The following is a 15,752-nucleotide window of genomic DNA, read 5'->3' as shown; positions in this document are numbered from 1 at the left end:
AAGAAGCTTCTTAAATATTATGAAATAGCCCTCACAGACAAATTTTTCAAGTTTCGCCCATTGTTAAGTTATAACACACATCCTGAATATTTTAGTTTATAAGAAATATCTCTAGTAAACAATTTTTTTACCAATATTTTTAGTTCTCCAACAAACAAGCATTTGTATGCTTTAACATTTAAAATAAGTATTTACAAATGATTGAACTTATCATAAAAATTGTATGAAAAAAAAATCTTTTGTCCAATTTTTCTTTAAATCTACGATTTAAGTGAAAAGATTGATGTATGACAACTATAATTTTATACATATAAAATTTTCTGTATTCAGTATTATATTTCTAACATTCTTATGTCTTGTAAAGAATTTCAACTTCAATTAACGACAATGTAACTGATACTAACTGCTGATAGAAAAATAGTTTCAATTAAATATTAATGCCTTCAAATAATTTACACAGTGGATACAATCTTTGATCGGCGGACTCCCATAAAAATCACATCTTTGTAAAATATCGATACCTGTCTGTACAAAATCGATTATACGTAAAGTGGCTTCATTGGTAAGTAGCAGTCGATATTGCAGTTTATGAAACCTGAATCACATGTTTATGTGCTCGTATCTTTTGTTTCCATTATTAATACATACAATATAGTAACCCATTGATAAAACCAGATGTGCCGTGTCTATGTTAGTGAAATATTAGCTTAATCAAATATTTATATGGAGTACTTAACTATTAAGATTAAAATTAATTAAAATCAGTCGGCACTCTCGTTTTATAAGGTAAGATTTTTCTAATTATAGTTACAAACATTCTGTCAAACAGAATACACAAAAGCGCCCATTTTGATATTTATAACCTTAATTGTAATAAAAGTTAGGATTTTATACCTAAATATTTAAGAAATTTCTTTCAACATTATTTTAAAAAATTATTTAAGGATTCCATAAAATCTTCAATAAAAATATATATATATCCGTTGTTTCCTTATTCAAATAAAGCAAAAAATACCGATTTGCGTGATATTTACCCTGATTCAATGATCAATAGTAATCTATTTGACTCACCACGTCTTTAGTTTATAACCACATCAACATATTTTTTTTTTTGTTTTAGTGAAAATAAATAATTAAGGAATAAAATATAAATAATATTTTTCAATTTATATTTGCTAATCAAAATATTATTTTAATATTTTAGCCATAAAACCTAAATTGAGTAGAATTGATGTTATTTTTAATTACCCAATTCAATTGAAATTTAACAAAGACTACAGTGAAAAAATATATTGTAGTAAATAGGTAAAACATACTTCATATTTAAAGGATATTAGCAGTCAGAAGGAATTAAATAAGTGGTAGAGATGCCTATTTATTTTTACCGTACAGGCATGAGATTCATTTTCCAAATCAATTTTTTTCTATAGTTTTGTTAATAACTTTAATATAACTTAAAATGATGATTTTTAGACATTTTTAAATTTATTTTTTGGGTTCCTAATTTAAACAAGTCTAGTAATAAATTATGTTGGACAAGAAAAATCATTGTCCCGGACAATATTTGAGTAGTATATGACTTTTATGGCCAAGAACTGGCTTACTGGAAAAACAATATTTTAAATAAATTCCAAACAAGTATAATAAAATTGTTTTTTCAAACATTTTTCTTTTTTTTGAAAAAAATTACGTATAATACATAAATGAATGAATATTCATAAAAAAATTAAACGCATATATTAAACACTTAAAAAGTTAATACTTAATATGTGAAGTATAATGCATTATACATTTTTTACCGGCTTTGCTTAATTTATGAGTTGAATATTTTCCATAAAAGTGGCGATCATAATTATCTTTAAATAAATTATTTATAATCTTGTAAGTGTCTGATACTCAACAAATGGTGGTTTTTTCTTTTCTAAATTGAAAAATTTAATTTACTTTAAAAAGACTATAATTCATACTTTTTAATAGCATAAGCGGTTGTTTATAAATTATAGATAATTATCTAAAATTCTATATACAGATAAATAATTTTATCATAATCCACTTACTTAATAAAAAAAAATAAAATAGATAATGTTTTTTATTTCTTTTAGGTACATGTATTTCTTAATTTATAAATTATAAAGAATTTTTAAATATTCATCTCTTATATCTTAAAGGGTGTCAACTTAAATTTTTCAAATCTTCTTCTTCTTCCTCGCCTTAATCCCAACTACTTGGGGTCGGCCACACTTATCCTAAACTTCCACTTGACACGATCTCCCACATCATCTACACTCACATCAGCCTTCCTCATGTCGCATTCAATAATTTCCACCCACCTCTTTTTTGGTCTTATTCTACCTCCTCTTCCTTCAACATTCATTTCTATAACTGTTCATACTGCTTCCGATTCTTCTCTCCTCATAACATGACCAAACCATTTAAGTCTATTTTCTCTGATCTTATCCACGATTGACGCTACATCTATACTCCCTCTTATATGCTCGTTCCTTATTCTATCTTTTTTAGTCCACTCGTTCATCTAAGCATTCTCATCTCTGCTCTACTTTCTTATCAACCGCCCAACATTCTGAACCATACATCATAGCTGGCCTTACAGTCTTATAGAATTTACCTTTTAGCCTCTTTGGAATTCTTTTATTGCATAAAATGCCAGACGCTTCTCTCCACTTCAACCACCCGCACTTAATTCTGTCTTACATCCTCGTCAATACCACCACTCGTTTGCACAACTGACCCTAAATACTTAAAACTCTCTATCTCTCCAATCACGTCCTCGCCTATTGTCACTGACCTCTTCATTTCACCTACCTCGTGTTCTCTTTTGTCAAACTCGTACTCTATATACTGTTTTTTACTTCTACTTATTCTTAAACCCTTTTCTTCAAAAGCTGATCTGTACACCTCCAGTCTTTGATTAATTTCCTCCCTATTTTCTCCTATTAACACTATCAATTTTTCAAATGACAATACAAATAATTAACTAGCTTACATAATAGATAATGTAAAAAATGATGAAGCAAAAAAAATTACTGGTTGATAACAACATTTGGACCAGAATTTCAGAAGTAATTACAAATTTAAAGAAATAACTGGAAGAGAAACGCGGGTTCTATTATTTTAATTATTAAACATTTTCTCTTCCTACCGACCAGGTATAAAAATATCATTAACTTCTTTAGCGCGATTTATTCATAGTAAAGTTATAATTAATTGATACAACAAAAAGTTTACAAATTTAAGTAATTTGTTGTCATTGATTTATAAGAACAGTATTAAAAGTATTTAATACGAACATATTAAAAGAATTAAACCTAACAACCACGAATTTACCTTAAATTTCTCAACAGAAAAATTCTTAATCCATAATTTTTAATAATAAAACAATGTCCAAGGAAATTTTTCTATTCATTTGTTTTAAATTTAGCTATATACAATTTTAATGAACAAAGACAATTTAATTCGTATGAAATAAAGTTATTCGATTATTATTATTACTAAGCTTCGCCTAGCTGTGGTGGAGCTCCAGACCCGATGGCCTGCAGGCCACACGAACTCGCGGCGTACAGGCCCTTCAAACTGTTCTTACATGTAGGCCACTGATTCCGTTAGGATTACCTGACTACGCCAGCCGCGATATGTGTTGTGTAAACAAAGTATAACTCTAAAAGCAGTTACTAAAAAAATAGTCCCACTAGTAAATTAAATAATAATACCATTACAAAATACTTAGATGCATTCCCTATATTTCGTAATATCCTACTAATTATTATTCATAAAAAACAGGTAGGCGAAAGAAAACTTAATAATCATTAAATACAAATTTTAAATGTCGTGTTATTAGTGATAACGACATAATCAAACATAAAGTTAAAACAAAATTGACATACACAAAACAAAATCATATCCTAATAGAAACTATGCGCGTGCACTTAAAAAATAAACAAAAAAAAACTAGGTAAAAAATCGATAGATTTCAACGAATTTTTCAAGGTAACTTTGGAATGTTTCAGCACATACCTGGTAAAAAATTCTGGGTTTAAATTGAAAAACTAGCATTTTTAATTAAATGTTTAAACACTTATGATGTGTTAAAAATATTTTCTTATCTTCTCAAATAAATTTCCTAGAATAATGTTGTAAATATATAATTTACATGAATTTATTTCTATGTTTAAATATTGAGAATTTACTTTCAGAAAATGGGTCTACTTGTAGAAGAAATTGGCAAAGAAACGAATGGTACTGTATTTCTTTTTTTTTATTTATATTAGAAATAAATGAATAAAAGTTTATTGTAAAAGCTATGGTTAGATATTTAATATCATCAATAAATAATTTGTTGAAACTAATGAAATAGACATAACCTTTAGATTACTTAAAGAATAGCAATAGTTAAGTGTACTGTGCGATACCATAGTTGCCATTATGAGACATCATTAAAATCATACACATGCCGATATTTACAAAAATCGTATAATATTACATTCTTAAAGTAAATTAAAAAATTCTCTAAGTATATTTGTATTAACATATAGTGTTTTATACAGTATTATTTGAAAAAACAATTATTTCTTTCAACTTTTCATACTCAATTGAATTTGTTAAAAAATATTTATGTAAATACTTATATATAATTTCTATTAATATGTAGTAATACTTTTACGTATGAATATTAAATTATAAGGTCTAGTACATAAACAAGAAACAGAACTTTTTTTACTATAAAACTGTTATAGTATGATACAGTAGTGCAATTAAAAATATAGGATATGTTTTAGAATTATATTAAAGAAAATTTTTAAAATCTCTCCAAACGAAAAAAAATGTATTAATAATGATACAATTTTTGATACATTATAATGATTCATTATCTTGCAATTACTTTTATTCTGATGATTTATCCCTCTCATACGTTATTTATTACTCTTCTGATGCAGTGTATTACTTTTTATAATTAGTGTCTGTGAAATTTCACAAACTCTCTATAACACATACAAACGGTCAATCGCAGTAAATTTGAAAACTATGTTATTTAACAAACATTTTTTTTTTAATGTACTATCATACTTTCAATTCTTTAATAGTTATATTATATTGTATAAATAATACGAATTGTTAGAGCAAGTATTGATAATTTACTGTTATATCAAAATACTCAAAATATTAGAAAAATATCAAATTTTTTATAGTTTTAATGTAAGAACCAATGTTTTTCCTCTTAAAAAACTTTAGTAGTAATTAGGTCATTAAATTTTTTGTAGAAATTTAAAAAACAAATAAAATAATCATTAAACATAAGAATAAACAATAGACAAAACTTTCAATTTTTAATTATTAATAAATATCTACAGAAGCGTAGATATAGATTATTGATGAGCAGGAGTCAATATATAAACTCTCCATTATTTTAAATCTAATTTGAATACGTGTAAAAATATTCTTAAACATTATCTTCCTGAATGTGTTTTGTAGTACGTATACCAAAACAAATATGCAAAATAATCCTAATTTACGTATTTAATAAGTTTTTAAAAATTATCGCTCTAACAGCCAATAAAATAATTTCCTAAAAATTACACTATCGTAATTTTTTAAATCATAAAAATGTTTATATACATTTAATATACAATTATTTTGTAATATTTGTTTTACAAATAATATCAAAAATTAATTGATCTTTAGAAGATAATTTAAATATGAAAAAAAAATTATTATAATAATTTTCAAACAAAATAATCATACGATATTTTAGTTTATTTAATAATACCTGAATTAAACGTTTTATCAACAAAAACAATGTATTTATCAGCCGAAAATAAAATTGATGTTAATCATAAATATTTTTGTTCTTTATTTATAAGTTATTTTTCAGTAATATGAGTACAAATGAATAGTTGACAATAAAATTTCCTTAACATTTATATGAGAATACAAATTAACAAGAAAATAGAATACAAATTTGACAAAACTTATAATTAATTACTGATTTAACGATTTTATTTTATTTTCAGAAAAATCACTTGAACTTCACCCGATAACTCTTGATCGTCACAAATTACTTGATTCAATTTTAAATTCAATTGGTAAAATTCTTTTGATCTTTATTTCATGTGATAATTTAAAAACACAGTCCTTATACAAAATCAACTATAAATTTTTCCTACTTCCATGATTTATGACAATAATGATATTATCTTTTAATAATCAATATTTTCTAATTAATAAATAAAAATCTAATAATTACTATAAATTAATTAGGATGACAAAATTCAAATTTAACATTTGATGTTTTACTTTAAATTAAGCTTTCTATTGAATTATGAAGTTTTTGAAAAAATATATATATATGTATATCTGTATATTACTATTCATAAAACGAATACAATTTATTTAAATGCTGCTTATTTTACCCATTTTTAGAAATTATCGAAAACTACGATATATTTGTATTAAATTAGATTTAAAATCCAAAGTCAGCGGTAAAATTCCATTCAGAATTATATATTGATGAATTCAAACATTTTTTACATTTATATAAATTTATCAACATTTTAATAAAGTATAGTAATATATACAGGGTGATCCATTTAACATTGACCAGCAAATATCTCAAAAACTATTTATTATTTTAATAATTTTTTTTTTAGTTTATTTTTTTAGTTTTTTTAGTTTATTTTTTTTAGTTTTATGTAACTAAAATAATTTTAAAAAAAAATTATTAAAATAATAAATAGTTTTTAAAATATTTGCTGGTCAATGTTAAATGGATCACCATGTAATAATAGTTGTTATAGTATAACAATATTTTTGTTAATTCTTAGGGGTAGGAAAATTTCAATATTACTTGTTAGTAGTATGCGGTGGAATGTTTATGACAACCGCTTTAAGTCTAACATCCGTATCTTTTGTTATTCCATCAGCTCAATGTGATTTAAATTTGACATCGTCTCGAAAGGGAGTTTTGAGTGGAATGTCAATGTTTGGTAGTTATTCTTCTGATTATCCATCCATGCTTGAACAATAATAAAATAATGTTTGTTGATATTTCAGGTATGTTATTTGGTTCGTACCTCTGGGGAAACTGGGCTGACGTTAAAGGTCGAAAGACTGTGTTATTTATGTCCTTATTAATTGATGCAACTTTTAGTATATTGTCAAGTATATCACCAACCTACGAACTGTTTTTACTATGTCGATTTATGTGTGGTTTTGGGTAAGAAAATAGTAATTTAACTGCTTTTATTTTTAATTTATATTTTTTAACAGTTCTGATAAAAAATAAACATTGAAAATTAAATAATTTATCGATGTTCAATTAAAAACCAACATGCCATTCTATTTTTTGAATATTAACATTTATAAAATGTAAATTCTTTTATTTAACAATATTATTTGTAAAAATAATTATTTATATAATTAATAGTAATAAAAATAAACATTGCTATCAATTTGATTTTGGAATTAATGTACTTTTTATAACGTATATACATCATATCTATATATCTATCAAATAATTATATTAAGAAATAAAAATTTCAGCACATCCGGAACTGCAGTTGTTTTTAGTTATTTGGGTGAGTTCTTACCATCTAATCACCGAGAAAAACTGTTGAGTACTACGGAATTATTTTGGACAATTGGAATCATAATTGTTCCTTGTAAGAATTTAAAATAGAATAATTTCTCATTTAAGTAATTTCAAACATTTTTTTTTATTATAGTTTTTATGGGCCATTTAGGTCCACTGCGGCAACAACCACTTGCCTTCAGACGTCTCTATTTTGAGCTAGTTCTTCCTCGTCGTTTACTCTCAACCTCGATGCATCTTTTGTAATCCTGCCTTTCCATCGCTGTCTGGGCGGTCCTCTCAGTCTTTTTGTGTCCAGTATCCAAGTTGTGGCCAATCTAATAAGGCCTTCGGACCTCCACAAATGTCCAGCCCATTCGAACCTACTACTCTTAAGGAATCTAATTATATTTATTTCTCCATACAGTTCTTCTACCTCTCAGTTCGTGCTTAATTCAAAGTCCCATAGAGCGTTTCTTTTTGGCTTAAATATCCTTTTATGTACTTTTTATTCAAAAGTAGCTAGTCTATTTTCATCCGTCTTTGTTGTTGCCCATGCGCCACAGGTGTATAGTGCTACTGGTTTTATCAAAACTTTTTACAGCGTTATTTTCGTTATCCATTATCTTTGACTTAAAAATGGATATTACTCCATAATAACATTTATTTGCTCCTACCAGTCTTAGTCCTATTTCTTCGATTCTCGTTGCTCCAACCAAGGTTTTTCTCATAGCTGATCCTAGCGCTATATTAAAAAGGGCTGGTGACAAAGAATCTCCCTGTCTTAAGCCTGTTCTCACTCAAATTCTTCTGATTCCTCCCCTCCGTATTTTACTATTCATTTCGACCTATGAACACATGCTCGAATCATTCTTATGATAAATCTAAGTATCCCCAATTGGTCCATTACTTTCCATAGCCTTTCTCTATTCGCTGAATTGAATGTAACCTTGAAGTCCTCAAATAGTAAATGGACATCTTTGTCAAACTCATGACTGTTTTTGATTATCTGTTTAACAACATGAATTTGGTCCAGTGTTAATTTACCAGTCATGAAACCTACTGGATAGTCTCCAATAATTTCCTTTATGTACGGCTTTAATCTATTGAGTAAAACATTCTAAAATACTTTGTACGAGGTATTGAGTAGGGAGATCCATCTTGAATTCGTACAGTTCATGGTGTCGCTTTTTTTGAATACCAAGCATAGTTTAGAGGTGCTTCATGCTATTGGTATTTTCATTTGATCCCAGATTTTAAGATTAGCTTATGCAGCTAGAATAGAAAAAAGCAATTGATACTCTTTCGTTCTTAAGACATTCCGATACTATATCTTATGCTTTAGATGCTTTCCCACTCTTTAGCATATATAGCCCACTTCCTCAGTTGATGGCCATTGAATATTTTGTTCAACCGTGCCATACTCTTCTGATACTACATCTCTTCTAGGTTGATTTAAGAGTGTCTGAAACATGTTCTTTAATTCCTTCGCTATTTTTTATTTTCTGTTAACAAAGTACCATCCTCCATTCTTGTGATTGTATATCTAGGTTTAAAACTTCCTTTTGCCTCGTTCGCCTTTTCGAAGAATATCCTTAAGTTATTTTTTTTTTGTTTTTCTCTATACTCTTCACTTTTACATTTTCACATAATCTTTATTCATCCTAATTATTCTTTTTGTCCCTCTCTGTTTTATGACTGACATTCATTTGTTCTCCTCTGTTGGGTCTTGTACCACTCTTAAACGTGCTTTATCTCTTTCTACAATAGCTTCCTTACATTGTACAAAAACCATGATTTTCTTTTTATCCTTAGTTCATGGCCCAAAACTTCTGCCGATCTTTTGATTACACATTATTTTCCAGCATTAATTTATATCTATATTATTATCGATCTAAGTACTCCTTATTTTTTTTTTGTAATCTTTGGCCTTATTTTACTTGTTAATTTTCTTTGTACACTTCATTCTTTTGTACTTTTTATTGATATTCTAAATTTGACCTTGATTCTTGGAAGTGATCCGAGACCGCACTGCTTCCTTTTATGCTTCTTACGTCGTTTATATCTAATCTAATTCGGTAGTCTACCATTACGTGATCTATTTGGTTCCTCACCTTCCCAAATAGTGATATCCAAGTCTGTTTGTGAATATTTTTATGGGGGAATATTATACTACATATTCTCATATAGCAGTTTCTAACAAATATGAAAGTTATTTGTTTATCCCCATTACCATTTGTATAGATATGCAAGCTATCCTTTCCTATTGTTGGTCTATATACTGCTTTCTTCTCAATTTTTGGGTTAAAATCATTAAAGATGATTTTTAGTTTTCCGGTTGTTAATACATCGCAATGTTTTTAAACTACTTGATCCATCCAATCTTACTTCTTGAACAGTGGTTATATCCAATTTGTATCGCTCCAGACACGATACATTTGTCGTCATAATTCCATTTCGAGCGCACATTCCATGTTCCAATTAGTATATTCATAAGATATATTGTACGAGGCATTGTTTGTTATTGTTCCGAAATCATTGATGTTTTATGTGTAGGGTGATCAATCCCACAACATCCCTTATAAATGGAGTGCCCAAAATTACTAGGGTACGCGGGTTCGTTAGGCTCGTTCCTCTAAGATAGAGTACCCTTGCGGGAAAATTCAATAATATTTAATAAAATAAATCTTTATTTTTAGGTATTGCATGGCTGGTGATACCAATGACGTTTAGTATAAAAAATGATTATATTTATTTTTCATCTTGGAATCTATTCATTATAATATGCTCGTGTCCCAATATAATATTGTCTTACGTGCTGTACAAACTTCCAGAGTCACCAAAATTTTTACTTTCTAAGGGTAAAGTAGACGAAATTGTTCAGTGTTTGGAAACTATATGCAAATGGAATAAAATAAAAAAGTCTCATGATTTCAATGTAAGTAATTTTTTATTATAACAAATTATACAGGATAACAGCCATTTTTTATTTACAATTTTTATTGCTGATTCAGAATTTGGCTTTTTATTACATATAGTTTTTGATATTTTTAATATATATACAATTTTTTAGTATATATACGATGTTCTCTGTTACTTGTTGTCCTGTTTAATTATTAACATAATTTCACTTTGGTATTTTTGACCTTTTATTATAAATTCCAACAACATTTTTTTAGCCATTTAATAAAAAGGATAGTTATAGTAATTTAGTTTTTATTTAAATTTATAAACTATTAGAACTATATATTTATAAATTAGTGTTATAAGTCTAAAACAATTTTTATTGAGGTTTCTAAATACAGTTCATATTAAATTGTAATACTGTGTAGAGAAATTCCACTATTACTTGTAAATATTTTATTTATATTTTGATAGCTTATTTCATTGATACCAAAAGAAACCGAAAACGTTGACACAAATATAGGCTTTTTTCAAAATTTTTTTGTTGGCATACGAAATTTAATGTTTTCCAAATACTGTGTGATTGCTATACAATCTTTCATCCTACAGTTTGGTTCTACTACCAGGTAAATAAAATTTTAAACAATTTTCCCATATATTTTATTAAAACTTGAGTGTTTTATATTTCCTCATACAGCTTTTACACGATTATAATGTGGGCTCCAGAGCTCATGAATAGGTTCAAATATTATGAAAATCTAAACTCGCCCTCTTCTAACATCAGTATGTGTGAAATAATGTCTTTATTTAAAAATTTAACAACTTCTACTGAAAATGTGTGCATTGATACAATCGACAATATGGTTTACTTGAACATTTTTCTTATCGGTGTTGTAAGCCTTCCACCTTGTATCGTAATACCATTTATGGTCAAACGATGGGGTTTGCGGAAAGTAGCAGGTGAAAAAAATGTTATATTTTTGTACCTAATACTTAAAAACAATAAATAAAATGTAATAAAAAATGTCTAATTAGTATTAAAAAAAAATTTCAATTATTTATAACTTATAAAAATTAATATAAAAAATGAATTTATGCATTGTAAATATATAATTACAGTTATGTGTTTTTTAACATCCGGAATTGCAGCAGGTTGCCTTTATTTTGTGAAGAACTCCTTCCAAAATTTTATGATGTCGGCTATTTTCGAAGCTCTGTCTAGTATTGGAATAACTTTAGTGTATTGTATTTGCATTCATCTTTTTCCTACTGAATTAAGGTTTGTAATGAGTTTATCTAAACAAACATTTGTACATTTTTTTGCCCCGACATAAAACTTTGTGTAATTCGATCATTTTCATTTTACTCAATTTTCACATGATTTTTACAAAATCATAAAATAAATTAATATTTTGATATACAAGTAGTAAGATAGTTAAGGAGCATTTTAAGAATATATTTTTTTATTTCTTTTGATGGTAATACTTTTTAAGTCAGTTTCATTTTCAAGGCCCGGATAATAAAACATTAAATGAACCAAAAGAACAAATTACATCTTTTAAAACTCATTTAAAAATTAAATAAAATTATTTTAACCCTAATTGTGCTTAGTAAAGAGTTCTAATATTAAAAAAATTTAAATATTTACATACACATTATGTTTAAATTGTGTTTTGAATTTATTTTTCATCTATGGGTTATATAAATTATATTACTTTATTTTTTTAGAGGAGTAGCTGTATCTATTGGTAGCATGTTTGGTAAATTTGGAGGTCTTATGGGCAATATAATGCTTGGTATGTTCATTGATGTATATTGTGCTGTACCCATAATAATATCATGTTTGTTACTCATTCGTAAGTTTTCCTATTTTTTTTTACATTTTGTCATTTTTTCAATATTTCATTAAATAGATAACCATTTTAGTTACAGCTTTAACATTGCTCTTCCTACCAAACACAAAGAAAACAATATTAAATTAAATGAAAATTAAAACTAATGGAAATTTTTCTCGAATAGAATACTTATAAATAACTTACAATAAAAAAAAAGTGTTTCAGTACTTAATTTATGATAAAATTTAAAAATTAAATGTTTATTAATAATATGACGTTTTTCTTTATTTGAAATGATGAATTACTGTTGTTATGTTTCATTGCTTAAATTTTTGTTATTCCAAAAAATTCATTGAATTATGTGTTTTCCTTACTTATTAATTTTTTAAGTATTTGTACATTCAGGAATTGACTGAAGGGTATTCGGCTGAACAGCTGTGTATACCGGACCAGGAAAAGTTTTTTTTTCTCATCAATTCAAGTATTTGAGACAAATTTAATAATTTGAATGAACATTAGAAGTTAACCTTTATAAACCTCTACAATTGTTTGGTTATTATAATATAAGTCCCGAAGTTAATTAACTTAAATTATTTTAAACCCATTAAACCCATTAAACACTTTATAAATTATCCGTCTATAAACCTTATAAACACGTTTGAATATCTAACTGTTGTACAAAATGAAAAAAATACATTTTTTCATATCAATCAAATATTAAGACAATGAAAAATAAAATGAAATTGTTAATCGTAGCGGATTTTCGGTTGTTGCTACAATGATAGACACGCACATTGTGCTGTAACATGAATAATAGTCCAGTGAGTTCCTGTGTACATTGGAGAGACTAAATAAGTTAAAATCACCACACATAACAACAATNCAATGAAAAATAAAATGAAATTGTTAATCGTAGCGGATTTTCGGTTGTTGCTACAATGATAGACACGCTGTGTACTGTAACATGAATAATAGTCCAGTGAGTTCCTGTGTACATTGGAGAGACTAAATAAGTTAAAATCACCACACATAACAACAATTTTAAACATTATTTCTATGTAACATTATTTAAAAGGTATTGTTTTTTGTTAAAAAAATTTCAATTATAGTCTGAAAGTAAATTTATAATAAAACCACAAATCAAAACATTTTTTTTATTTATTTACATATATACCATACATTCAAATGTATTAAACTTGAATCTATTAAGAATATTCCACCTATAAAAACTANGATTATTTAAAAGGTATAGTTTTTTGTTAAAAAAATTTCAATTATAGTCTGAAAGTAAATTTATAATAAAACCACAAATCAAAATATTTTTTTATTTATTTACATATATACCATACATTCAAATGTATTAAACTTGAATCTATTAAGAATATTCCACCTATAAAAACTATAATTTTACTACATCAAGAAAAAAAAATTCAAACATACATATATAACTTGTTGGCTATACTCATTTTTTGCTTATGATTATCATAAATGTCGGAATTCAAAAATTTTGATAAAATGTCAAGTTTTCTATCTTCGTCATACATGTTATTATTTGATCGATAGTAAAAAATATTAATTTAAAATTAAAAAGCTATATTACGTATATTTTAAATTTATTATTATTTTTTTAAGGAAATATTAATAGGGTCAATTCGAGAGAACTTGTTGGGAATCCATCTAACAATTTTTATTTTTCCATTTCAACTAATAATATATTAGCATAATAAAGTTCATACAGGAAACGTCTTATAATTATCACATGATTAAAACTAATTATCGTTACCCCTCTCTGTTATTATCTTAAAGGTGGTTGTATTTCGTGATTCTGTAAACTTGAATCAGTAACACTTCTACTTCATTTTTATTCAAGAAAGAATACTTTTAAAGATATTCAAAGTTACTGCTGTTCGCGTGTAAAAAAAAAACCTTCGTTTTTTATAATAAATCAGGTATTTTAATAAATTTTACTTGGCAATAAAATCTTATAAATAATAATCTTATTATTTCCTTCGATTTGAGAAAATCAAATAACGCATATTATAAGTTAATTGATTTACGGAATCTTTTTTTCATTGGATATATAATTTAAATTACAACTCAAATGTTGAATAAATAGAATTTAAATTTTCTAACACTTTTTTAATGTAATTTACTTAATTTGATTCATTATTTTATTATTACTCTGATTATTTGAAAAACAAAATTTGATGCACTAATGATCATAAATAAACACACCCAAAAAATTTTTCACTAGCCCCTCCAAACCAAAAATTGGTATGTNACAAAAAAATGTTCACTAGCCCCTCCAAACAAAAAAAATATAAATAAATTAATTAATTAATTAAAATCTATATGTGCGCTGAGGATCAGAAACTTATTGAAAGCCACATCAGCTAGACTGTTTGTTGCTAGTTTTGTTGCATTGAAATAATTTTTATGATCAATGCGCATTCTTTATTATGTATGACTAATTGTAATATTACAAATAATAAGTATTTAAAAACGTAATTTACTTAATTTGATTCATTATTTTATTATTACTCTGATTATTTGAAAAACAAAATTTGATGCACTAATGATCATAAATAAACACACCCAAAAAATTTTTCACTAGCCCCTCCAAACCAAAAATTGGTATGTTCACTATGAAGATAATTTTGTTCCGGGAGGATCTATCCCTATCATCCTCTTACTACGCTAATACTAATGACAAGTAGTGGCAACTTTATTTTTATGCGATTAAACAAAATTAGTATATTATTATATGTATACTACTAAAATGTAAAACAATTTTATTAATAATTATAGGGTTAAAACAAGATGAAATACTACAATGTATGACTTGTCAAGTTTATTATTACGAAAATCCTAAAGATTTAAGAAAAAAACTTTACTCTATTAAATAATATTGAATACTGTTTGAGCAGTTTTATTACTGTTATGCGTACTAGTTAACAGTTATTGTATAGGGCACCGCTATTGTAATTTAGACGACAAATGTATATTTTAGTAGATACATTGAGAGATAACTATCATTGTAACCGTTATCATGTACACAATATACACGGAAAACTATTTTTAACTATATTTTATGTTGAAATATAAATAAGAAATGCATTAAAATAACCGCCAACAAAATAGTAATACTAAAATAGTTTTTTTTAATTTAAAATTACTATAATAAAGTTATTTTAATGCAGTAGTTTTATAAAAATTAAAGTGAGTAGTATGTTGTAATAATCATAACTGTTTTTTTATTATTTAACATGAAACATTTTTTAAAAACTGTATGTACACTAGTAAAAATAATTAAATTCTAAAGGTTTTGACTTCATGAGCTGCCTTATGTGTTGCTAACACTATCATTTACTGTCTGCAGATTTTGAAAAAATGGAATTGAAAAAAATTAAGCATCTCTTTTTAATTAACTC

At 26.2% G+C, this 15,752-nt stretch overlaps 1 protein-coding gene across 5 annotated transcripts; it reads left to right on the top strand.

Annotated features, from left to right (window-relative positions):
- The first annotated feature begins 582 nt into the window (after positions 1-582).
- LOC126905194 (synaptic vesicle glycoprotein 2B-like) lies at positions 583-12,589 on the top strand. 5 transcript variants are annotated; one of them, XM_050684690.1, is made up of 12 exons: positions 583-786; positions 6,027-6,098; positions 6,436-6,574; positions 6,837-6,998; positions 7,066-7,228; positions 7,555-7,673; positions 10,282-10,520; positions 10,961-11,112; positions 11,184-11,446; positions 11,606-11,765; positions 12,215-12,342; positions 12,413-12,589. In XM_050684690.1, exons 4-12 carry the CDS (start codon positions 6,881-6,883, stop codon positions 12,466-12,468), a joined length of 1,398 nt encoding a protein of 465 aa, XP_050540647.1. In that variant the 5' UTR covers positions 583-786; positions 6,027-6,098; positions 6,436-6,574; positions 6,837-6,880; the 3' UTR covers positions 12,469-12,589. The 5 variants fall into 5 exon arrangements, with proteins under 5 accessions (XP_050540647.1, XP_050540644.1, XP_050540646.1 ...); XM_050684687.1 differs by lacking the exon at positions 6,436-6,574 and adding an exon at positions 4,212-4,254; XM_050684691.1 differs by lacking the exon at positions 583-786 and adding an exon at positions 4,212-4,254.
- Positions 12,590-15,752: the final 3,163 nt, after the last annotated feature.

Source organism: Daktulosphaira vitifoliae, unplaced genomic scaffold (genome assembly GCF_025091365.1).
Source record: "Daktulosphaira vitifoliae isolate Bord-2020 unplaced genomic scaffold, ASM2509136v1 Scaffold_4, whole genome shotgun sequence".
NCBI lineage: Eukaryota > Metazoa > Arthropoda > Insecta > Hemiptera > Phylloxeridae > Daktulosphaira > Daktulosphaira vitifoliae.
Note: the sequence above shows the minus strand (reverse complement) of the source record. Positions and strands in the feature narration are given on the sequence as shown.